The sequence below is a fragment of the Prionailurus viverrinus genome, chromosome D4 (genome assembly GCF_022837055.1).
Source record: "Prionailurus viverrinus isolate Anna chromosome D4, UM_Priviv_1.0, whole genome shotgun sequence".
In the NCBI taxonomy this organism is placed as follows: Eukaryota; Metazoa; Chordata; class Mammalia; order Carnivora; family Felidae; genus Prionailurus; species Prionailurus viverrinus.
In genome coordinates this window covers 74987739-75011254 of record NC_062573.1, presented here as the reverse complement: position 1 = coordinate 75011254, position 23516 = coordinate 74987739, and the positions used below count along the sequence as shown (strand labels likewise).

General features: G+C 45.5%; 1 protein-coding gene and 1 long non-coding RNA gene across 19 annotated transcripts in view; one reads left to right on the top strand and one right to left on the bottom strand.

Annotated features, from left to right (window-relative positions):
- The window catches only part of TRPM3 (transient receptor potential cation channel subfamily M member 3), an 812479-nt gene that overhangs the window by 52484 nt on the left and 736479 nt on the right, over positions 1–23516 (bottom strand). For all 18 annotated transcript variants that reach the window (XM_047830956.1, XM_047830962.1, XM_047830951.1 and 15 more), the window contains 6 exons: positions 23178–23467; positions 22050–22278; positions 19535–19702; positions 14538–14678; positions 7197–7325; positions 2468–2719 (listed from right to left, as the gene is read on the bottom strand). In XM_047830956.1, the coding sequence (XP_047686912.1) occupies positions 2468–2719; positions 7197–7325; positions 14538–14678; positions 19535–19702; positions 22050–22278; positions 23178–23467 (1209 nt within the window). The remainder of the gene's footprint in view (positions 1–2467; positions 2720–7196; positions 7326–14537; positions 14679–19534; positions 19703–22049; positions 22279–23177; positions 23468–23516) is intronic.
- LOC125150710 (uncharacterized) lies at positions 5042–8020 on the top strand. The gene is made up of 2 exons (XR_007146444.1): positions 5042–5170; positions 7221–8020. It is a non-coding gene; the product is annotated as an uncharacterized LOC125150710 (long non-coding RNA).

Here is a 23516-nt window from a genome sequence, read left to right as displayed (position 1 = left end):
GGGCAATTGTGTCCCCAGGGGACATGTGGCAATGTCTGGAGATGTTTTTGTTGTCATAAGCATATGTGTGTGTGCGTGTGTGTGTGCACGCACATGTGCACGCCTACACTACTGGCATTAGTGGGTAGAAGCCAGTGATGCTGCTAAATATTGTGTGATGCACAGCATGGCCCCCACAACAAAGAATTATCTAGTCTGAAATACCAATGGTATCAAGGTTGAGAAAACTTGGCCTAATTTTGCAGCTGTTGTAACTCTTCACTTTCATTGGGTCCATTTGAGTATACATTTGAGAATCTCATGGAAGCTTGTCTTCTCTGTCCAGAAAATTCATACACCCACATATTTTTATACACAAATTAGGTGGAGGGTCCACTGATCCTTTCTCTTAAATCTCTCCCACTGGCTCTAAATTGAGATTCTCTGCTTTTAGACATAAGAATCTTTACCACAATCTCAAATTCATTACTAAAAGAACAGAGAAGATTATAGAACAGGTTGTGCAATAGAGTAAGATACACATTTCCCACCCCCCCCCCCCAGTCAAAAATCCCAATTGAACTGGGATTCAGTTTTGGGTAAATAATTCAAGCTTGTTGAATTCAAGTTCTTCCTCTCTAGAATGGGCTTGGTGATATCTCCCCTAAGCAATACTGGTGTTATAGGTCTCAAGCTTTTGTATAAAAGGGTTAGGAATAGAGTGGAATAACCGTGCTCACCAATATCTCACCCCCTCCCCACTTTTTATTGTACTTTCATAAACAGAAGGCACACATAAACATAACAGATGCAATTTTATCAACTACCTGCTATGAGCCAGACCCTATCAGCTACTTGGCATGTGTTATTTCTAATCATCACAAAAGCCCTGCAAGATATAACCTTGCATTTATTATAATTACTTTAAATGAGTAAACTGGGTCTTAAGGAGGTTAAATACATTTCTCAAGGTCTCATAACTCCTACCTTTTGTTCAAATTCTCCTTCCCTTTACATGTGTTTCTCAGCGCTTTTGTAGGAAGAGTCTTGGTTATTTAAGATTCGTTTCAGTAGAGTGACACATGCACCCACACACTAATAATAATGATAAACACAGATCTGCTGACTGAAAGGTCAGCTGTGATGATGTATATAGTGAAATTTGAGGGAGGATGATAAAGGACAGCTATTGACCAATTGTTAGTTTTTGACAGCCCACAAGTGGAAGTAGACTGGAGGTTATTAGAACAGAGTTTTTCAGGAAGAGGCGTTTACCATGGTAGGATGGAAGTATTTGGCTTTTCCACATATGCCCTGTGAAGGTGAAGTAAGGGTCACACTTTGAAAAGTGGGGTAATTGATAAGAAGCACCTAGGTTCTGAGCAGAGGGCTCTAATTCTTCTAGTGAGTCTGGAGCAGGAGCTGATATATTTGTGCACTCCTAGGGTTCACACTACTGCTGTCCTCCTAGGGCTGAGTCTTTACGGAGAGAGTCCGGAAACCAGGGTGGTCAAGGAACAAGTCCACAGCCATTTGTGGAAAAGCATATTAGTTTGCCACTTGGGAGTTTTAAAACAATTTTTAAGTTTTTTTTTAAAAATGTTTATTCATTTTTGAGAAAGAGAGAGCACAAGTGGGGGAGGGGCAGAGAGAGAGGGAGACTCAGAATCCGAAGCAGGCTCCAGGCTCCAAGCTGTCAGCACTGAGCCTGATGCGGGGCTTGAACGCATGAACCATATCATGACCTGAGCCAAAGTCAGACGCTTAACTGAATAAGCCACCCAGGCGCCTTCTGGGATTCTTTTTTAAAGAATAGGTAGGGGCATCATTCTGGAACCCAGTTTTTAACTCTCCATTTTCCAGTAGTGTAACAAAATACATGATATATGGATAGAACGTAATATCCAAATAAAATTCAACCTAACTCAACTAAAATAGACTGTATTTCCTTCCCTTTGTGTAGGGAAAGGAATTTTTCAAGGACTTTATTAGGAAAAAAAAAAGAAGAAGAAATGTTAAAATTTAAAAATCTTTTAAAGTTTTGGAGTGGAGACCCACTCTTCCTCCAAGATCCAGCTAAAATGTAACCTCCACACGAAGCCGTCCCTGACCTACATTGTCTTTTCTATGTTCCTTTATACACATCTCTCTAACAGCATTCGCACACTGTATGGTAATTACTTCTCTCTCATCTTCAATCTCACGGAAGGAGCACCTTTAAATACCCAACTCCTACTCCGGTGCTTAGCCCAAAAGAGATGATCTGTGTATGTTTTTCAGTAAGTAAATGGGTGAGTGATCGTTAATTTTCCAGTGATGTATACAGATGTAGTCAAACTCCCAAATGCTCAAAAGGAATTAAAAATCAAAACACCCCCAGGGCCATCTCAGACCATCACAGCAGGCCCAAACGAATGATTTTCCTCTTCCTATTACTGCCACTTCTCCTCTGCATATTTATAACACAGAATCAGAGAACCCTGCTTACCATTTTTCCAATCATCATTACGTATGGGCCCAAATACTTGTTCACGCCGAAGATGTCTAGTAGACGGATGTACCAATAAATGATGTTCACACAATAGATGACCCTCCCATCACTCCTGAAGGGCTGGTCTTGGAGACGAAGGATCATTCCCACAGAGAACAAAAGGATGGCTATTAGGTCTGTGACATTCCAGTACTCCTGCAGCCACACCTTTACTTTCTGTAACAACTTCCCTGGCTCTGACATCAGGATCTAAAAGACAGGAAAAGAGGGCGGGGTTAGGTCTGGTTTCAGTCCATATTTTAGGTCCAGTTGGAAAATGCTTGGTCTGTTAGTTGACATCAGTAGCTTGTTTTGCTAACCTGTGTTTACTTGAATATTTGCATGCTATGAATATACCACCGAGCTAAGCTCAGACCAGGAAGATACAAGCATTCCAGAGGCAAACAGAAGCAAGAAGTTTGATCCTTTGGGTTGCCTTACAATCCTAAGATACCCATTAGGGTTTTGCTATAAAATGGCAGATTCCTGATACACTGCAAATCTCTGAAATTCCACTCCATCTCAGTAAAGAGTGCCACCATATTGAGTTTCTCAGACCACCAGGGAGGACTCCTTCATTCTTCTCATCACATCCATATAATCTGCATCAATATCACCTCTATTTCTAAATACAATCTGATTCAACCACTGCTCACCACCACCCACTGTTGCCATTGTACTCTCAGTCCTACCACATCACCTAGATGATTGCAACAGCCTTCTGACTGGTATTCCTGCCACCATCGGTGTCTACTCTCCCTCAACCCATTCTCTAACTAGCACACAGAATGATCTTTAAAAACTGAAGCCGTGATCTGGGTGGTGATTACACACAGTTGTATGGGTAAACAGAATGAGTTTATTTATTTTCTTATAAATAAGAATGAGTTTATTATTTTCCTATGAGTTGTTTATTTTCTTCCAGATAAATTATACCACAATCTAAAAAAGAGAGTGATTTGAGAGATGTATGAACAACAACAAAAACTAAAGCAAATTGTGATAAATGAATATTTCAATCTCCCGATGGCTTCCAATACACACAGAGAAAGACCCAAACTCCTTACGGTGGCTTCATTTCACAGCCCACCACATTCCCCCCATTCCACAACTACGGACATAGCGGCTCATTATATGCTCGGGACATTTGCACTTGTTCCTTCTGTTGGGCATTTTCTTCTCCCAGAATTTTACATGTTTTGCTCCTCCTCATCCTCAAGGTCTCTGCTCTAATTTCCCTTTCTTAGGAAGATCTTCTTTGACTATCCTACCTGCAGGGGCCTCCACATCCCTGTCACTTGCTAATGTATTACCCTATCTTCGGTTTTGAAGAGTTTGTCACTCTATGAAGTTAACTTCTGTATGCAGGTAAACATGTTGTCTGTGTTGGTCTATCCACCTATCATCTCCACTAGACTGTAAACTCTGAGGCAGACCCTTTGGGCCCCAGGGCCTGTTATATAACAGATTCTCAATTAAATGTTTGTTGACTGACTGCTACATATCATTAGGTACTGGGTAGGGCTCTGACTTCCCTCAAATCTAGAGGGGCCTTTTTGCTGCCACACAGAGGCTCTACGAAACGCATAGTTGGAGAGTGGGTCCCACTGGTCCGACACCACAGCTTGTCCCCGGATGTGAGGAGCCAGGGAGGCTGGCCTATAGAGGCTGCGTAGCTGGGCCTTTGGGTTTACCCGGAGACTTCAATCTCTTTGAGCCATCACCCAACTCGGAATCTCCTCTCAAAAGAGAGGAAAGCAAAGACAGGGGACAGGATCTAATCTGCAGCTGTTTATTTGCATCCTCTTGTCCCCTTTAATGGTTTGCCGTGACCTGAAATACTTAAGGAAGGGAGGTCTTAGTAAGTCAGGACGAGGGCTTGGAATGCTGTGCGAGATGCCAGAGCCAGCTGGTAGCCTCATTCTTCCTCCTCTGTAGGGCTACACTCACCCCTAAACCCCAGGCCAGGGTTTCTTGAGCGGGCATCAGAATCACCTAGGGGCTGGTGAAAACACGATGGCCGCGCCCTACGCCTGGAGTTTCTGCTTCAGTAATGCCTGGTGTGTGAGGCTGGAGAGTTTACATTCATAACAAGTTCTCAGGGCAAGCTGGGGTCCACAGGTTGAGAGAAGCACTGTCCTCCCCGTCAGGGATTCCTGCAGCTGTCGTCGTCCTGTCGGTTTCTCACACCGCTGCATCTTAGCTAGGGAAAACTCCCTGCGTGTGGGCAGGGGGGCGGAGGGGAAATGCCTTGGAGTCTTTCTACCCCTGCGTCCACACTTTCCTACAACTGGTCAACAGAGATCGATAGCATCAGTTTCTACACTGTGGAAATATTTCTGTGAAATCCCAACATAAGAAAAAAAAAAGGGGGGGGAGGTCAAGGCTGAGAGGCTAGGGTGAAGCAGGAACGCCGGTACCCCGGCCCTAAAGCTTCTCCCACGGGCTCTGGGCCAGCCGCGACCCCTGCTCTGAGGGGGCGTGGCCGCAGAGTGGGCGCGACCGCAGGAGTGGGCGTGCCCTCGCGCCGCGGCCAGGTCTGGCCCTCGCGGGGTTGCCGGAAGGAGGGTCCGGGCGGGAGAACGTCCGCCCACGCACAGTGTAAACAGTTCCGGTCGCTTGAGGGATCCCCGCGGCTTGTTTTGGTGACTGCGCGCGGAAGTATGTGGTGCTGGGAATGGGAGGGCCGTCTGTGAAACCACAAAGCCCCGCTCGTATATCCCTGAAGGCCAGGAAGCCTACGGAGATTTCCACGTGTCCGGGATCTTGCGAGCCTGCGCCCTGCGCCGATGCGGAGGCGGGACCTGTGGGGTCCGCAGCCCCTGGGCGGTTGAGCTTCCTCAGCGGGTCCGGGACCTGGGGCGGGGGTGTGGGGTGCGGCCGCGCCAGGCTGACAAGGAAAAGATCGCCCACGAAGGCGGTGGGGGCCTCCCCGCGCGGCCTCCTCCGGAGCCAAGACTCCTGGGATGACCCCCTGCTGACCCGACCCTGCAGAGCCCGGGCCACTGTTACATGCCGCCTCAGGAGAAATGGATATCCAGGCCGGGAGGTTCCTGGCAGCCCGCCTGCTTGGCAGCCTCTTCCAGAACAGTCCACGGAGTACAGGCTGCTCCCTGTCTTCTTCCAGCCTCGTCCCTGGAGGGATTCCAGTCTCCCTGCGCGAGTCTTTCCCTTTTCTGCTTATCTTGGGGAAGTAATATGTATCTGGGCGTTAAATCACGGGAGAGGAGCTAGCACTGAACAGCAGCACCAGAGCCCTTAGCGGTAGCAGGCCTCCGTTGTCAGAGCGCTACACAAAGAGCACTGCAAATTTATTACAGCTTTTTCAGTTTACCAATGGGAAATCCACAGCCGTGCTCAGGAAGTAGAAGGCATTGTGAATGGGGAGGCCGAACAGTACACAACTAGTTAGAACAAGGCCAGGCAGGGCATCCATTAAAAAGAATATCCAGCTTTTTATAAAAAGGGACTAGTGCACACCTCCAAACTCTCAGCATGGGGACATGCTGATTAGAATTTAAGTGTCCCCGAAGCAGTTTAAAAACCCCAAAGAAGGGCTCTGAATGTATTTTAAGAGATTTTTTTAAATGATCCCAGTATGACGGCATCTAATAGATACTGCATCCTTTTCTCTGAAAGAGAACTAAAACCTAAGAGACTAAGGGTATTTTAACCTGTTGGTAATGAAGGCAAGGGTGAATTTGTGGATTGGTAGGAATCCATTTTTGTATGGATCCCGATGTATTTTCTCACTCACTGTAGCTTTGGGAGTAGGATTGTTCGAGAGCTCTTGAAGGTGCAGTGGACTTGACAGAGAGTAATTCTTCCAGAAAAGACCTGCCCTGATGACTGTAGTTCCAGGGGGAAATGCAGAAGAATCATCACACAAGCGTGCCTTCCCTACAGCGTAGGGAATGGGTTGGTGGAGCGCGTTGAGCAGAGTTGCAGAGCCCTCTGGTGGACGTTCGCTTGACCACATTCATTTTAGCAGCTCAGACTGGGAAGGCCTCTGACTCTGGCTTTGAACTTCAAGCAAGTCATATGGGGGTGGGGGGGTGGGGTTATGATGGCTCCTTTAACAAGGTGGGGATGTGGGGAGTAGAGAGGGGCCCACACCCCCAACCCGAAGGACAAGAAATATATTCAGCCCACCTCAGTGATTCCTAGGGTTGGTGGAGAGGCTGGTGCTCAGCAGGTGCATAATAAATGTTGAGAAGGAATAAAGTGGAGGATAAATTAATGAATGGAAGCGTAGTTCCTTCTACAGCTGCTGAAATGCATTTGGAGAATCATAGGTATTGGATGATAGTGCCAAAGAGACCCAGAGTAAGGGGTTGCAATGGGAGTTAAAAGTGGAAAAATGGGAAAATTTGAAAACTCTTGTTTATAGGGTCGAGGAAAGAGACGTGTAAACAGTGTCGAAGACAACTCTTCTTGGGAAAGAGATCTGTTGGCAAAAGCTAGAGCAAACCCCGAGCAGGCGTGAAGTGATGACCCTATAAAACACACACTATGACGCCTCCCCAGGTTTGCCACCGGCCCTCGAGGTCGAGTCCATTATTTCTGTGCAGCATAGAGAAAACAGTTTCTGGCTTAATTTGGATCCCTAGCATCGCCCCTCCCTTCCACTCACAAAGGTAACCAACCACTGTTTTTCTCCTATGTTCTCCTTTATGAAAGCAGTTACCTCTCTCATCTTCTCTATCCCCAGGGTGAATATGTAAGAAATGACGATCCATTCCTGCGTGGAAGGCCAGCGCTCCATCTTCACTAACACGATATAGTTGAAGAGCATCAAGTATCCGATGTACGCCAGCTGTAAGGAAACACAATACAGTGTTCTGGCTACGGAGACCCGGGAGCCCGGCCCTTGGGCAAGGCCGCCGCATGGCAGAACAGAGCAAGGTCAGCAAGCAGGACTCAGAATTCACAACAGAATGAACTTCAAGGCTTTAAACTATTCAAAGAATTTAAGAAAATGACTATAATATTTGAAATAATGTGATGTGCTATCTTCCTTTTGTCCCTTACATGTGTCCCTGGGTCCAGTACTTTGCCTTTACTTCTGTGCCATGATGCATCCTTTTTGTTTGGCTATTACTGTTTCTTGTGTCTTTCTGGCTAAAAAGGGGACCTCTTCTCTCGGTGCTACTCTTGTTCATGCATAAGCCTCAGGTTCTTTTTTTTTTTCTTTTTAAGTTTATTTGTTTATTTTGGGAGAGAGAGAGAAAATGAGTAGGGGATGGGCAGAGACAGAAGGAGAGAGAGAATCCCAAAGAGGGGGGGCTGGATCCGAGGACTGTGAAATCACAACCTGAGCTGAAATCAAGTGTCAGACACTCAACCGACTGAGCCACCCAGGCGCCCGGAGCCTCAGGTTCTTGAACTAGGGCACACGGTGGATTTGTGCCTACTGAATGCCAGGTAGGTGAAATGTCTGTAGGAAGGAAAGGAAGGCACATACTATACTTGTAAACTGGTCAAACCAACATAAAAATAGACTGAATTTTATCTTGAAGTCCCACTTGAATTGTTTTCTGAGTTAATGTCTTCTTTTTTTCTCCTCCTACCTTAATGTGCTTGGCTTAGCAGTGCCCTGGGAGGATTTTATCCATTTTCTATTGCAACACCTCCCCACCCTATCCAAGTTGGGATATTCCTCCCTGGTTTCTGCTTCATTGAAAGAAAACAAGAGAAGATAAAGCAATTTATAGAAAGGAATGGGTCCCTGTAGCCAACTGTGGCTTGGAGGGGGGCCTAAGCCTCATGGGGCTCTGGCCCCAGAGGCTGAATCCCGATAGCACTGGCTGAGGTGCTGGATGTCCGATGAAAACCCCTGGGGGCTCAGGTTTAGTGACTGTCACTGGAGGACTCGGTTATGTCTAGATGAGTGCGTGGAGTGTAGGAGGGCTGGTGGGGTTCTTGTGTCAGGGCCCGCGGAACCTCTGGAGAAAAACTCCCCCTCGGGGAAATGGCGAACGAGCTCAACCTTCTCTAGGCAACGCTTCAAGCTGAGTAAGGCGCTCGCTGGCTTTCGGGGCCCCGGGGGCTGTGAGCAGGAAGTGAGAGCGGGTTTATTCCTGTCTGCACTCTTCAGAGCCCACAGAGCAAAGAATAGGACACAGTGTGGGCAAAAGGGTGGAGGCCTTGGAGATACAGTGAGACTCTGGAGCCCTGCAGGCACCTTAGCAGGTGGGGAAAGGTACAGCCTGACTGCGAGACAGAAAGGGGAACTGGTGGCCCCACAGAGCTCGAGAAACGTTCCTTTCTCTGCTAATGGGGCCGCTCGCTGTCTTTCTTCCTTCCTTTCCTTTTTTAATAAAATGGATACATAGATTCTGAATAGGAGTCAAAGGTATTTTTAAAGCCCCTATGATGACGCATTTACAGACACAACCATATAATTTCTGGTCTCTTGCATGGTGAACATATGTCAGAGTTCAGTGAGGTCAGGAGCAGAAGCATGAGGGCAGCTGTGGAGAGGCTGTTCCTTCTCCACCTGACATCTGAGGGATGTGCTCTTGTCTACTCACCCCTTCAGGGATTGTCACTTAACAAAATTTTAACTTTTTTTTTTTTTTTTTGAGAGAGACAAGGTGTGAGTGGGGAAGGAGCAGAGAGAGGGAGACACAGAATCCAAAGGAGGTTCCAGGCTCTGAGCTGTCCACACAGAGCCCGACGTGGGGCTCAGACTCACAAGCCTGGAGATCATGACCTGAGCCGAAGTCAGACACTTAATTGATGGAGCCACCCAGGTGCCCCTCACGGACTGTCACTTTAATCCACACCTCGGCCCCCACTCCTTCCCTCTGGGGCTGTTAGCACAGTGTGGAAACCTCACCTGAGGCATCTGCTCTACTTGAAATTATGTGGGATACTGTTTAAAATGCAATTTGGTTCATATGATTCCTGTTTACCGTTATACACGGGCATCCACTCTCGGTCCCCACGAGTACTGTATTTCACAAGACACAGCAGACTTCAATAGTGAAACTCTAAAACATATTCTCAGCCTCCTTATGGCCTGAAATCCTTCTTTCTGGTTGCTTCCTTTTGTTTGTTGGATCATATTTATTGCTTCTAGGGGAAATGAGTCTCTCTAACTGCCCTGGTTTTTATTATTTCACCCAATTCATTGTGACACATTCCAAAGAACTATCTTCTCTTGTCACACGCAGGCCCAGTGACACCCACACAATTCTTCCAGAACCTCTGCATTTTAGTATTTAAGCATCTCTTCCAACCTGCCTCTGTCCTCCGAATACAGGTTTAGTGTATTGGTTTGGCTGAAGGAACGTAGATGCAGTCAGGGAAACTTGGATTTAAATCCTAGCTCGAGTATTTCCAAGCTGTATCATTTCGTGTACATCAATGCACCTGCCTGGGCCTCCATCCTGTGAAATGGAGACGAGGGCTACTGACCTTACAGAGCTTTTGGAAGGATTGGGGGGGGGGGGGGTGAGGTGGGGGGGTGGGTTGGAGAATATATATCTATCTCCCTTTTTAAAAAATGTTTATTTATTTTTGAGAGAGAGGTGGGGGAGGGGCAGAGAGAGAGGGAGACAGAGGATCTGAAGTGGGCTCTGCGCTGACAGGAGACAGCCCGATGCAGGGCTCAAACTCATGAACTGTGAGTTCACCACCTGAGCCGGAGTCAGACGCTTAACCGACTGAGCCACCCAGGCGCCCCTGTATCTAGTTCCTAACAGTTGTCGAGGCCAAATGAATGGTGGCTAAAATAATTATTTGCTTCTTTTTTCAAGCAACTTCCGTTCCTCGTCTCCTCTTACCTCAGTACTTGTTTCCTTTTGATCTGGTTAACTAGCCATACCTCTCCTTTTTTTAAATTGCCCTCCTTACTGCTTATGCTTCTTCCATGATCAGCCTGTTATTTGTTATTATTATTTTTTTTTTTTTTGAGAGAGCCAGCGAGTGGGGGAAGGACAGAGGGAGAGAAAGAGAGAGAATCTTAAGCAGGATCCAGGCCCAGCACAGAGCTCGACGCAGGGCTTGATCTCACAACCTTGGGATCATGACCTGAGCCGCTGTCACGAGTTGGACCCTCAGCCCCTTGAGCCACTCAAATGCCCCTCAGCCTCTTCTTTAAATCCAGTTACTCTATAATGCTTTTCTTTCCATGTTCAAGCTATAATATAACATTTTGGGACAACTCTCAAAATATAGACTTCCAAAAATATGACTTTAAGCATGTTTAAATGGCACAACAGAGGACTGTCTGCTGTCTGAGAAGCAACCTATCTTAGAACTCACCAACATTCATGGGGTCTAGCTACAGATTACCTTAACATGACATGCTTTAAAATTGTGTGTGTCTACACACACATATTCTGTAAGCTTTAACAAGTTGTGTGTAGAATGTCAAAACTTTGAACAGAAACATAACCTCATGATGCTTATTTAAGTCAGTAGGCATCCTCTAAGGATTTGCATTTTATTTGCTCGTATATTCTTTTTATACATTTTCCATTAACCAAGATGCTCAACTCCCAAACTATGCAATGAAAGCACCAGAGCTTTCTTCAGGTTGTGTGGATCCCTGGTGAGCTTTCTCCTCCTGCCACTGGAGAGGGGAGGGGGCACAGTGGTGTTCAAACAGAGGCAGGAGTCTGTCCATGCTGGAGAAGCCCAGAGCATATCCCTTGCCCTCTGACTTGGTTCCTCTTTTATAACTTGCAACGGCATCCTTTCCAGCTGGGCACTTGAAATGACTCTCATCACAGACCAGATCTAGGAGCCAGCTGGATCCCTGCCTCCTTTCTTCTTGGAACAGAAGAGGACCCAACCTGGCCTTCTGGAAACTTGCTAAGATATGGAAGTGAACTTATGTGGAAATGAGGTGTGTTCCCTCTTTCAGAAACTTAGGAGTGTACACAGAAGGAGATATTTTTGGAAACCAGAGTGGGAAATACTCTTATAGGAAGGAACACATCCGAAAGCAAATGGGAGGTTTGATCTAAAGCGAATTTTACTGTTAAGCATCTCTGGGGAGGGGACTTAAAAATCTGGCATTCCTCATCTCCATGCACTTCCTCGAGGCCTAGGCTTTGTAAACACACAGCTATGGATTTCTGGAAGTCATTATGTAAGCACTAACAACATGACTGGGGTGTCCAGTCCAATGGGTTTGCTGAGTCTACCGTCAGCCGAGCAGAAGGGAGCCGGACACACAGGCTTCACTTCTCGGAGGCATCTGATACAAGGAGAGCAGTGTGTCCCAAGCTTCCTGGACTATAAGACTCACTTGGGGAGCTTGTTAAACATATAGCCTCTTCAGCAACTCCTTGGAGATTAGATTTCATGGGTCTGTGATAGGGCCACAATGTGCATTTCTAACAAAATTCTTTATCATCAAAGAAGTTTTGGAAAAAAATACTGGGCCTTCTGTCTGGGGCAGTGGTTCTTAACCCTGGCTCATTACAACCACCTGAGTCCATTGAAATAGCCTGAAGCTTTGGTTGTGCCCAGACCAATGATGCCAGAATCTCTGAGAATAGAGAACCCAGGTACCTTTAAATTTTTTTTTTAATAGATAAATAGGTGGATTAAACAGAACCCAGGTGTTGTTGTTTTTTTAAGCACTCCAGGCGATCCCAATGTGTAGTCAAGACTGAAAACCACTGTCCAAGGCATTTGTGACTTAAAAGCATCTTGGCCAACAAATTGTCACAGCTGAATAAATGGGGACTAAGGGAATCAAGGAAATAATGTTAATGCTGAACAATGATCAAGGAGAGAGAGAGAGAGAGAGAGAGAGAGAGAGAGATGTCTTAGAAAGATAGGACAAATGAGTCTTGTATTTGTAAAGGTTATAGGCAATTCTTTATACTATTATTTCTATTAGTTCTTTTATGCTCTAGATAAGGAGTTAGCAAATTTCTTCTGTAAAGGACCACAGAGTTCATTTTTAAGGCTTTCAGAGCCTGACAGTCTTTCTATAGCAAGTAATTGACTCAACAGTTGTTAGTACAAAAGCAGTCAGATTATTGGTAAACGAGTGAGTTTGGTTGTGTTCCAAGAAAACTTGATTTATGGACACTGAAGTGTGGGTTTCATATAATTTTCACGTATGATGAAGTATTCCTTTGATTTTATTTCAATTTTAAAAATGTAAAAACCATTCTTAGCTCACAGTCCACAATAATAGGCCTGGATCTGGGACTTGATTTGGCCTGTGGGAATATAGTTTGCCAAGCCCTGTTCTAGACTGGGGTAATTGAGGCATCCTGGTATAAAAGGAAGGACAGAAGTGGGTGTAAAATGTAGTAAAATTATCTTTTTTTGGGGGGGGTAAAATTACTACCTTGATAAAACTATTAAATTAGGGAAAATATATGTAAAGAATTTATAACAGTGCCTCACAGTAGGTGTTCAAAAAATGATATCATCACTATTGGGTGGATGGATGAATAAAAACACGGACTATTGCCATGCAATGTGACTAGCCTAGGAATAAAAACAGTTACATTTATATTGTGCTTACACGTTCCAAGCACTGTTCTAAGTGCTTTACATATTTTAACACATTTAATCTTTACTAAACCCTACAAAGTAGGTACTATTATTATCCCCATCTTAAGGAATCTTGGCACAGAGCGCTAAAGTAACTTGTTTGAGGTCACACAGTAATACTAAGGGGCCCAGACAGGATCTCTGCTCAGCCTGTCTTACCCCAAAGTCCATGCTTGTCACCCACTAAGTTGTTTCCTGCAAGGTAAATTTAATATCTGCATAAAATATATAAATGGAAATTATTTTTGCATGTCTTAATTTTTTCGGGGGAGAATTATTTTCTATTTTTAGTATTCACAAACCTGAATTTTTACTTCACTAAAAAAATCTAATATTTATACTTCAATTATATCTTCTTTTAAGACCATAGTTTACAACAGTAGTTTTCAGCTGGTAGCAAAGTAAGTCCATAAAGGGACATTTGGTGATGTCCAGAGACATTGTGGTTGTCATACATGGGGGCTGGAAAGTGCTCCTGGCATCTAGTGAACTGAGGCCAGGGGTGCTGCTGGACATGGTACAGTACACAGGACAGTCCTCCTAAGCAAAGAATTTTTCTGCGCCCCACGTGAACAGTGCTGAGGCTCAGAAAGCCTCACTGAAAGGCAGCGTTAAGTGTTGGCATACGGGACCACACGCATGCACAGAAACACCTCATCTGGTCATTTGAGTCATCTTGGCCTCAGACTAGGATTTTCCTCTGCTGACTCAGGTGCCTGGTGGGTAGCTGGTTGTGAGAAAGGCCAAAAATACAGACACCTGTCCCTCATCTGGCACAGTGCCACTGTGACTGGAGAGAACCAGAGATGACCTGGGGGAAGCTCACCTTCATGAAAAACAGAAGTAGGAAACCAAGAGTCTAGCCATTTCTATCATATCAAGAGGCTATTTCAGGGACAAGATTTCATCCTGTGGAGACAAAATATTTGCAGGGTGCGCATGGAACAATCTCCACTGTGACTGTAGTTAGTTCGAGTAGTTTTTGCTGCTTTGGTTGGCATGTTGTTTCATCATGTCTGAACAAGAAAGGCTGTTTGATGACACTAGCAGATTGGGAGTAGTTACGCACTTAGGCTACCCACCTTTAGTGGCGTTACTTTGAAAACTCTGCTCAGCCCTTACCCTTCAAATGTTCCCTACCCCCAGGATTGGCATCTAAAATGGGCAACTCCGATCCAGTGCTCATCCATCCAGAACACACAAGTGTTTTATAAAATGACATCTATTTTTTTGCTAGACTCATACTCATCCCACCTCTATTTCTGTTAGTTCTCACTTCTACCATTTCCTTTATTTTCTGCAAGGAGGAGAAATGCAGAAGCTGTAGAAGCCGCCTCACAAACTCCACACGTCTTACAGAACTCTTGGGAAAAGCTTTCATCCCTGCCTGTGTGATCCTTATATTATGACTCACAGAGGAAACCACAAGGGTGCATGTGAAATTGACATTGGCTCTTTGTGGTCACCCATTAGGAAGAAGAAAAAGGAAGATGCTTACAGTGTAGAACCAGAACTTCACAATGGGTGCATTGTAGAATTCATAGATTTTTCTGCCCAGGGGGATTAACCGGTGTCTGCTCTGAACTTCCTCTTCATCCTTCTTTCTGGAAGACTCCCCATTGTTTCGCCCCAACATCGCCTACAGTGGAAGAGAATCGACACCATCATGGCAGGGCTCTGGAGAGCATGCAATTCAATGTGCTCATTTTACACATCAGGAATGCATGCTCACAGAACCTAAGGGTTTTATCCAAGGTCCCCAGAGATTCACAGGTTGTGCCTTCCCTAGGTGTGCATTTGCATCATATATAGAATCAAAGGTATGTGCCTGGGATGGAAGGTCTTAGGGATAGCTGTTACCATTATCTTCTCTTCTGCCATGGGAGCTCTGGAAGATTCCATAATGGAAGATACCAGAGTTCTGAGAGGAGAAAGAGCATAGCCTCGGAAGGCCAGGAATCTCTTTTCTTTCCACCCCCTCCCCATAGTAGTGAGACAGGCAGATCTCGGTTTGAATTCTATCTACTCATGCTAATGACTCTTAAGTAAAAACAAACAAATAAACAAACACACTGGACCAGTAATATCTAACTTACCCAAAGGTTACGAGTATTAGAGAGGTTATCTGAAGTGCCTGGAGCTTAGTTAGGTTAGAAACCTCTCCTCAACCCTTAGGCATAAAGCTTGGTTCCCTGATCTCAAACTTCATAAAACCCAAATTACTGCTGGGATTAGTTTCATGGCGACTTCTAAGCACAATGCCTTCCTCTGCATGGGAGATTCTGCTGGGTGGGACTAGAAGTCAGGCCTGACCTGGAGAGGCCTCATCTCCAAGCTGTTGGAAGTTTCCTTACGAATCGAATTATTTCCTTCTCACCCATGTCAACAGCAGCGGCAAAAATGACCATAAAACATCACAAAAAAGGCAGACTTTGAGAAAAGGCAGATGCATGCCTGTCTGGGTAGCAAGTGGCAGGATGAGTCAAATATGGCTGAAGATCCTACTGGTGAAGAGTTCCAGACTTTGAGTCATTCAGAAGGAGGACCAAATCCTCTCTTGGATGCTCAGAATCCATGGCACCCGGGGTAAATCTTTTAACCGCTCTGAATCTTAGTTTCTTTATCTTTAAATTGGAGGTAATAATGGCACCTGCTATAGGATTGGTCTACAAATAAATAAGCATTTGGCACTTAATAAGTGCTCTGTGTATACTAGCTAGTGTTTAGTTACAATGAACTGAGACTTTTCTTGGATAGTCTTGACGAAAATAATCTGGTTGGGAATTTCTCGCCAGGAAAAAAAAAAGTGTTATTAGGGCTCTATTATAGCATAATTTCTTGACTTTAATTGTTTTGGTATTATTCTAAGACAAGGCTAGTTCTACCATGTTTAGGAAATGAGATTTTTGTTAAGTGTAAGAACAGGGCAAATCCTTCTAACTACTCAGTGACTGACAAGGATTTAGGATAGGAAAAGGGAGTGGGATACAGGTTTAGAGTTGAGAGATCTAATTATAGAAATCATTTGTTTATCTTGAATTTGAGAGCAGATAATTCTGGTTTCAAACCACCTTACTCAAGATATACAAATAGTTCCAACTACTTTTGTCATTGCCTCAACTATCCACCTTCTTAAATATGTAACAATCGCAAATGATGAACCTGTAACCAATAGGATTTCTGGAGAAGGTAACAAGGCAACTTCCATTCCTTTAAAGCCTCTATGGCTAGGAAATTACCTTGACTTAATGAATAGGTAAGATCCCATTCGATGGGTCTATCCAAGCCTTTATTTTGATCAGTGAGCTGGGTCAATCTCCATGATGGATATGGCACGTTTGACTTCTATCAATATTGACCACTGACCTCAAGAAACTCTGAGCTACATCCTTCTATAATTTATAATTTATGTAACATAATTACCCTGCTTCTGTTCTGCTTCTTTATTTGCTCAATAATACAATACAATTTGGGGACATAATGGGATGTTAGTAAAGGCAGCTTGGGGAGTTGTAGGCATCTTGGACAGTGACATCTTGGGGTAAACTCTAGAAAGAGTGGCTTCCCCAACAGAGTTGAGACAATGCCCTGGGTCTCTGGACATGTTGGAGCTTTATTAGGCAGAGTGCAAAAACACGTATCTGGCAATGCAGGTGAAAAAAAACAAAAACAACACGGCCTATCTTGCTTTCATTATTCAGATATGTTCCCAAGTGAATGCATTTTTTAAAAGCTTTTCTTTTGTGGGTTTAAGTAAAGCATTTTCGAAATTTCATTAATTCCAGCCTAAGCAGCTTAACTGACTGATTTTCTTGATTTCTCTTCCCAGTAGCCAAACATTTCCTTTGACTACATTCCTTAAGCAGAATGTAATAGGGTCAAATACAGGCAACACTACATAATATGGATTTGAGAATTTTTGCTGGCTGGACACAGATGTCAAGTCTAGGAAAGATCCATTGAAGTCAACTAGGCCACTAAAGGTTACTGATAATGAAATTGAAGCTCATGTTTTGTGTATAATTTTGGAGGGGCCAGGGGAAAATGCTCCCATCCAAGAAAGGATATATTGGTTTAGCACTGAACTTCAAATATCTTTCCTATGAAAGGAGTGGAGGTGTCAGCACTCTGCATTCTCCAATCTTCTCCAGGGTAAGGAACACCAGTGCTCCAGCAGGGACAGAATTTGTCATTAGGGTCAAAAGAGGCTCCAGCTTAAAGATATCTGCTATCCAGCCCTAACTTTACCAGTCCACAAAATCCCTTCTTCCTTTCCTTCTAGCTGTTTCTGCTTGTGGGGAAGAAGCCCAGGCAGTAGAGCTAGTGTGAGGTCTTTCCCTCAGGTTCTCAGTAAACAATAGCAGGGTCTATTCTCTGGGAAGCAGACTTTGCTCTCAGTTGAGAGATGCATCCTTTAGTGTGATTTCTTGAAGGATCGGGTTCTCACAGCTCCACACAGAGCAGAAGGGAGCTGTCTTCTTTGTTTTCTTCCTTGAGACCCACCCAGAGAGAACTGTGATTCAGCTTGTGGCTGCCTTCATAGGGCCCTTCCTTGAGGCTTCAAGGCCAAGTCATACTTGACGTAGGAGGCCCGTGCATTATTTTTGGATTCTTTCTGCTATGAGGTAGACCAAACCAAGTGAATGCCTACATTTGAGACTAAGAAGAAATTCTCTGCATCCCTGAGGCTATAGGCTAAAAGCATGGCCAATGGGATCTCTATGTCTGGGTCCTTTTTTTTTTTTTAATTTTTTTTTTAACGTTTATTTATTTTTGAGACAGAGAGAGACAGAGCATGAAAGGGGGAGGGGCAGAGAGAGAAGGAGACACAGAATCAGAAGCAGGCTCCAGGCTCTGAGCCATCAGCCCAGAGCCTGACGCGGGGCTCGAACTCACGGACCACAAGATCGTGACCTGAGCTGAAGTCGGATGCTTAACCGACTGCGCCACCCAGGCGCCCCTCTATGTCTGGGTTCTAATCCTGGCCTTGCAATTAATTAGCTAGGTAACCTTGGGCAATTTAACTTCTCTGAGTCTCAGCTTCCTCACCTGTAAAATGGATAATAACAGTACCTACCTCATGGGATTTTTGTGAGGATTCCATGAGTATGTGCACGTCAAACATTTAGTGCCATCCTAACAATATTCGCAAACATTTATCAAGGTTCACAATATGCCAGGCGCCAGTCTACAGAAGTGACGTGTACACTTTTTAAACTGCAAAACTGCCTGTGAGCGAGACAATGTTACCATTCCCATGTTAGAGGTTGAGAAACCATGTCCAAGGTCTCACAGTGAGTAGGTGTTGGGGCAGGATTCTGCCTCCAGAATGAACACTCTTTACCCCTCTAATAAAGATTTGGTATTATTAGTACTACTGTTTCTGTTAGTGGTTAAAATATCATTCTCTATCCTTGAAGGATTCAGAGGCGAAAATTATAGTAAGATCTTTAGGGAAGACAGTCATCTGATCCTGTCACAGAGGCAAGCAGGCGCCTTCACTGGTTTTTATAAGAATCCTGAAATGGAAAACCAACACTGGCTTTTAACTCTGTGAGTCAAAAACTGTGAATAATTGGTCAGTCAAAAGAGTGGCCAGATGCCTATACCCTGCTGTACTCGGGGCTGGGATGGTTTCCTTTTGGAAGGAAATACTGTTGATCTGGAGGAAAAACAATTCACAGGGTGGTCCCACTAGTATACTAATGGAAAGGGCCTTTTGTCACCTGAGCAAAACCAATTCTGGTTTTCTCTCCTTACAGGTTTTTTGAGTCATCACAGTCATTGCTCAGGGTGGTGGGGAGGGTGGGGGATATCAAGGAAGTCCTATGGAGCTGTCGCGCGATGTCTCCAAAGCTCTGAAGCCCTGTTTGTCTCTTTAAGAGCATGTGACATTTTTAGACTTTGGACACGATCCAGTAGCGGTCACACTGCTCAGGCGGGGGTTGCAGGAAGCTGTCCCATGCCCAGCTGCCCCTTCTCGCTGCAGAATAAAGCATCCATGTTCTATAATTATACCAGAAGAGCTAATAAAAGCCTTCCATACAAACCTCAAAATTCAATTAGTCCTGCATGTGTGAGCCTGACCCTGAAGACAGATAAAGGCGTAGCATCTGATCACCAGAAGGGCTCCAGCCCAGTGTGGCTGGGCTGGCTGCCCCCACATACATTCCTTTGCCTTCTTCGTATGCTAAGACTGCCCCAGCATCTGCTCCTTTATAAAGCGTGGCTTGTTTGGACAACTGGGGGTGCCTGGCTTTTGGATTTCACTGGGTTGTCCTGTGACCCTGGCTGAAGGATTTTGCACAGAAATAGTCCCTATTGTTATGTTATGTGTGCCTAGAGAAGACACTTTTGTAATACTCTGGTCTCACACTTAAATGAAAGCACCTGGTTGGAGGGTGACCTTGGGAGTCACTGAGTCTTAAGCTGTATCAACAGGAAAGGTGGAGTAGGCTTGCCGCCCGCGGACAAGGACGGGATAGTTTTCCTTACTGTCAGTTCCATATCCTCCTCATCTTTTTCCTTTGTGGGCTTCTCTGGCTCTTCTGGTTCCTTTTCTTGGAGGTGGATTTCCTGGGCCTGAGACATATACGGCATGTCGTCTTTGTTCTTGAACTCCAAGCTGAGAATTGAAGGAGGAAGTAGAATTCCCAGAATTACCTAAAGTAATAATAATGATAATAATAATAATCACATTTAAAGGATTAAGATGAGGGTGGTTTTTTTTTTCTTAGAATCAGAGGGCCTAGGGTGGTGGGGTGTGTGTGTGAGTGCACACGTGCGTGTGGGCACACGTGTGTGCCCTGAGTGAGGCACCTGCACATGTTAACACGCAGAGGGTCACTCGTGCCCATCCAGGAACTGTTATGCACATAACAGCACATAGTAGTTTTTGGAGAAAAGGAGCATCTTACCCAAATCCACCCAATTAACACCCACTTTGCATGGGGGAAGCTGAGGAGAATGAGGGGCCCTGCTCAAGGAAAAAGTGGGAAAGAATTCAGACTTTTATTTAGCCATTAGCGCTTGGCTTTGTGAAATCAATTCAAATGCATGTCCACTGGCATTTGTTTGCTAACACATCAAGTGGAGTCATCTGGGTATCTCCGTGTCCTAAGTTGACCTTGAGAAAATCCAAGTGGGAAAGCATGTTTTCATTTCGGAGTATTCCCCTGGCACTTGCTACTGCACAACAGAAACACACACACACACACACACACACACACACACACACACACACACACGTGGGCTTTGTATTCACCATGAGAATCCCCTACACAAACACTCCAGGAATCCCAGCACTGTGTTTCTATCATGTATAAACAATATGCTTCAGCCTCCATGTGCTGGTAATAAATACATGGACCCTTCTCACGAGAGGGCAATCTCATTCTCCATTTGTTTTTCATTTTTTTAACGTTTATTTTTGAGAGAGATTGCGAGTGCGCGCGAGTGGGGGAGGGGCAGAGAGAGAGGGAGACACAGAATTGGAAGCAGGCTCCAGGCTCTAAGCCGGCAGCACAGAGCCCGACGCGGGGCTCGACCTCACGGACCGAGAGATCATGACCTGAGCCAAAGTTGGACGCTTAACCCATTGAGCCACCCAGTGCCCCTCATTCTCCATTTGAATGATAATTCCACATGTGATTTGTCTTCCCCAGATCTTCTCCCACCTCTTCGCCCAATCACTAAACTGGTTCTGCTCTATAAGTCTTCCGAATATGAACCTCCTTGAAGAAACTGCACCAAGGCGAGGGCTCAGAGAGATCCTGAACAGTGAGTGAAAATGACCCGCAAGTAATGAGGCAGGGGTGGCCTGTGCTTGAATGCCCACAAGGACTCTGGAGCCACTAAGGGAAAACGGAGGGTGGTGACCCTGAACTCAGGGTGACTGGCAGGCCTGAGAAGGCTCGGGTGGCATGCTGGCAGTCTCGAGGGGACATGACACCCTGTCCTCGGATCTGAGAGCCAGGCTTGGCGGTCACTGGTAGTGCCCATGACCCACTTCATGGAGCTCTTCTGAGACTCTGGGGCCAAGAACCTGCAGGGAGGATGGCATGGGGGAGGGGTACTGGTTCCATCAGGGTGGCCTTAGCCGATTGCTCTGGCCTTTTTGCCTTGGGCTGACCTCAGAGTTGCCTAGACCAGGAATTTCCCAGGTAAATATGAGCCTGGCTTCAGTTGTAACAGCCACAAACTCTAAACAGAGAAAGCATTTGAAAACTCCTTTCAGTCTTTTCTCTCCCATTTTCTCTTTCTTTTGCTTCTTCCAATTAAATGTCTTCCTTGTAAAACACTGAGGAAAACATGAAGAAGCAAAGCCACACATCATCCCATGTCTTGTACCTTCAGCCCCCAAGGTAACCACTACAAACACTTGGCTCTGTATCCTCCCTGGTTTCTTAAAAAAAATGAAAACTTATACAGATATAACTGTGCATGTACAGGCTAAGAGAAACCTAAAATGGACTCAGACTCTACATAACTGGTCTGCAACGTGTTTTTCATCAGTTAAGAACAGACCAAGATGATCTAGCAACATCTTTACACATAAACCCATCTCATTTTTATTCCAGGTGAAAATATTTCTCAAGCATAGCTGGGGGGAGCCAAGGTGTCTATGACAAGGTACAAAGGAGGGCCAAGGCATTGAGGTTTGCACGGCCACGCAAGGTTGCCCGGTACGCGGTTCCTGGTGCAGCATGGCTTATGCCAGAGCAAATGGTACCTCTTATGGTACCTGTGTGTGACCATCCCCTTTGGATCTTTTGCAAAATACTAATGTTTAGGCATGCCATCTCCAGAGGTTCTGACTTAGCAGAACTTGGGGTAGGCTGTAGTCTCTGTATGAAAAAAACAAAACAAAACTATATAGAAGATTTTGAGTCACGGTTGGGGCTTAAAACCACCCTCCTGAGATAAGAAAATGCCTAGTTCCACCAGCTCGGAAAGCTCCAAACCAACCCTCCGGTCCTCACAGCCAACAGGGCCTTCTGGGCGCGCTGACCTTGAGGCCCGAGTTCTTGCGCATGCGCAGCCGGCCCATCCACATGTCGGTGAGCAGCATCTGGCTGCACGTGTGTGCGATGAAGTCGCGGTGCTTGGCAGCCACAGCAAGCTGCAGGCAGGTGGCGTTGCTCCAGTTCTTGAGCTCATACGTCAGCAGTTTCATGGCCAGCTGTTCGTCCTGCTTATAGGACTGGTCGAGGAGCTCCACCGCCAGCTGGCCGAAGTCCCTGAAAGACAGAATGTGAGGGGTTGTCCTTTGGCCATCTTGGAGACTTGGATGATGAAAGTGGGGCCCACTGGCCAGGCCACAAAAGGGGGTTACTGTGTGGCCCCATTGTTGCTCATAGGGTATAGTCTGTTCACGTGTTCATCTAGCCAACACCCATGAAGCGTCCACCATGTGCTAGGTACTGTGTTTAGAACTGGGGGGTATAAGCCGAACAGGACATGCTCCTGGTACCCAAGGCCCCCAATTCAAGGCGACGGATGGGGGAGGCAGACCAAAACAAATCAACAAGTAGAGTGTGGTAGGTCTTCTTACACGTGAGAGACCTCAGTTCATAGCTGAGCCTTATCAACCACAAGCTTGGGATCCTGGACAAGTTAATTAAATTCTCTGAGTCTCACTTTCTTCAGCTTTAAAATATGCATAATAGGGGTACCTGGGTGACTTAGTCGGTTAAGAGTCTGACTTCAGCTCAGGTCAGGAGTTCGAGCCCCACTTCAGGCTCAGTGCTGACATCTCAGAGCCTGGAGCCTGCTTCAGATTCTGTGTCTCCCCCCCTCTCTCTGCCTCTCGCCTGCTCGTGCTCTGTCTCTGTCTCTGTCTCTCTCTCTCAAAAGAAATACATAAATACTGAAAAAAAATTTAAATATAAAATATGCATAAGAGGACGTACCTCTTGAGGCAGTTGAGAGGCTGAAATAAAATCTACATATCTGTGAGGACTTGCGTATCTAGCACTGTTTGCCATAAATGTTAACTATTGATGTCCACCTTCTGTGTGTACCACTGAGGTGACCCTACCTCTGCCGAATGGTTTGGGTAGCTCAGACCCTCCAGTATTTGGGGCCTGCCTCCTCTTCTTGCCCCCTCTTGACCACCCCATTTGCTGGGCTGGCCCACCTGGAGTTGTGGTTCAGTTCCTGGGAGATGTCATCAACCATGTCATTCTCAGACGCCTCGTGAGCCATGGCTTTGCAGAGCTTGCAGGCCACCAGGGCCTTGGCCATGGCCTCCTCGCCGTGCTGCCAGAAGAACAGGGCCATCTTCTGCCTCTTCATCAGGACGGCCCACACCATCAGCTCATGGAAAGGGAAAGGGAAGTGGTTGATCTCAGGGTCGTCCAAGTCAATGTCAACCTCTTCTTCTCGCTTCTTGGTTGTCTTTCTTCCTCGCCTCAAGGGAACATCATCCTGTCATTTTAGGGAAAAAAACAGAGGTGGAGTGAGAAATGAGTCAACT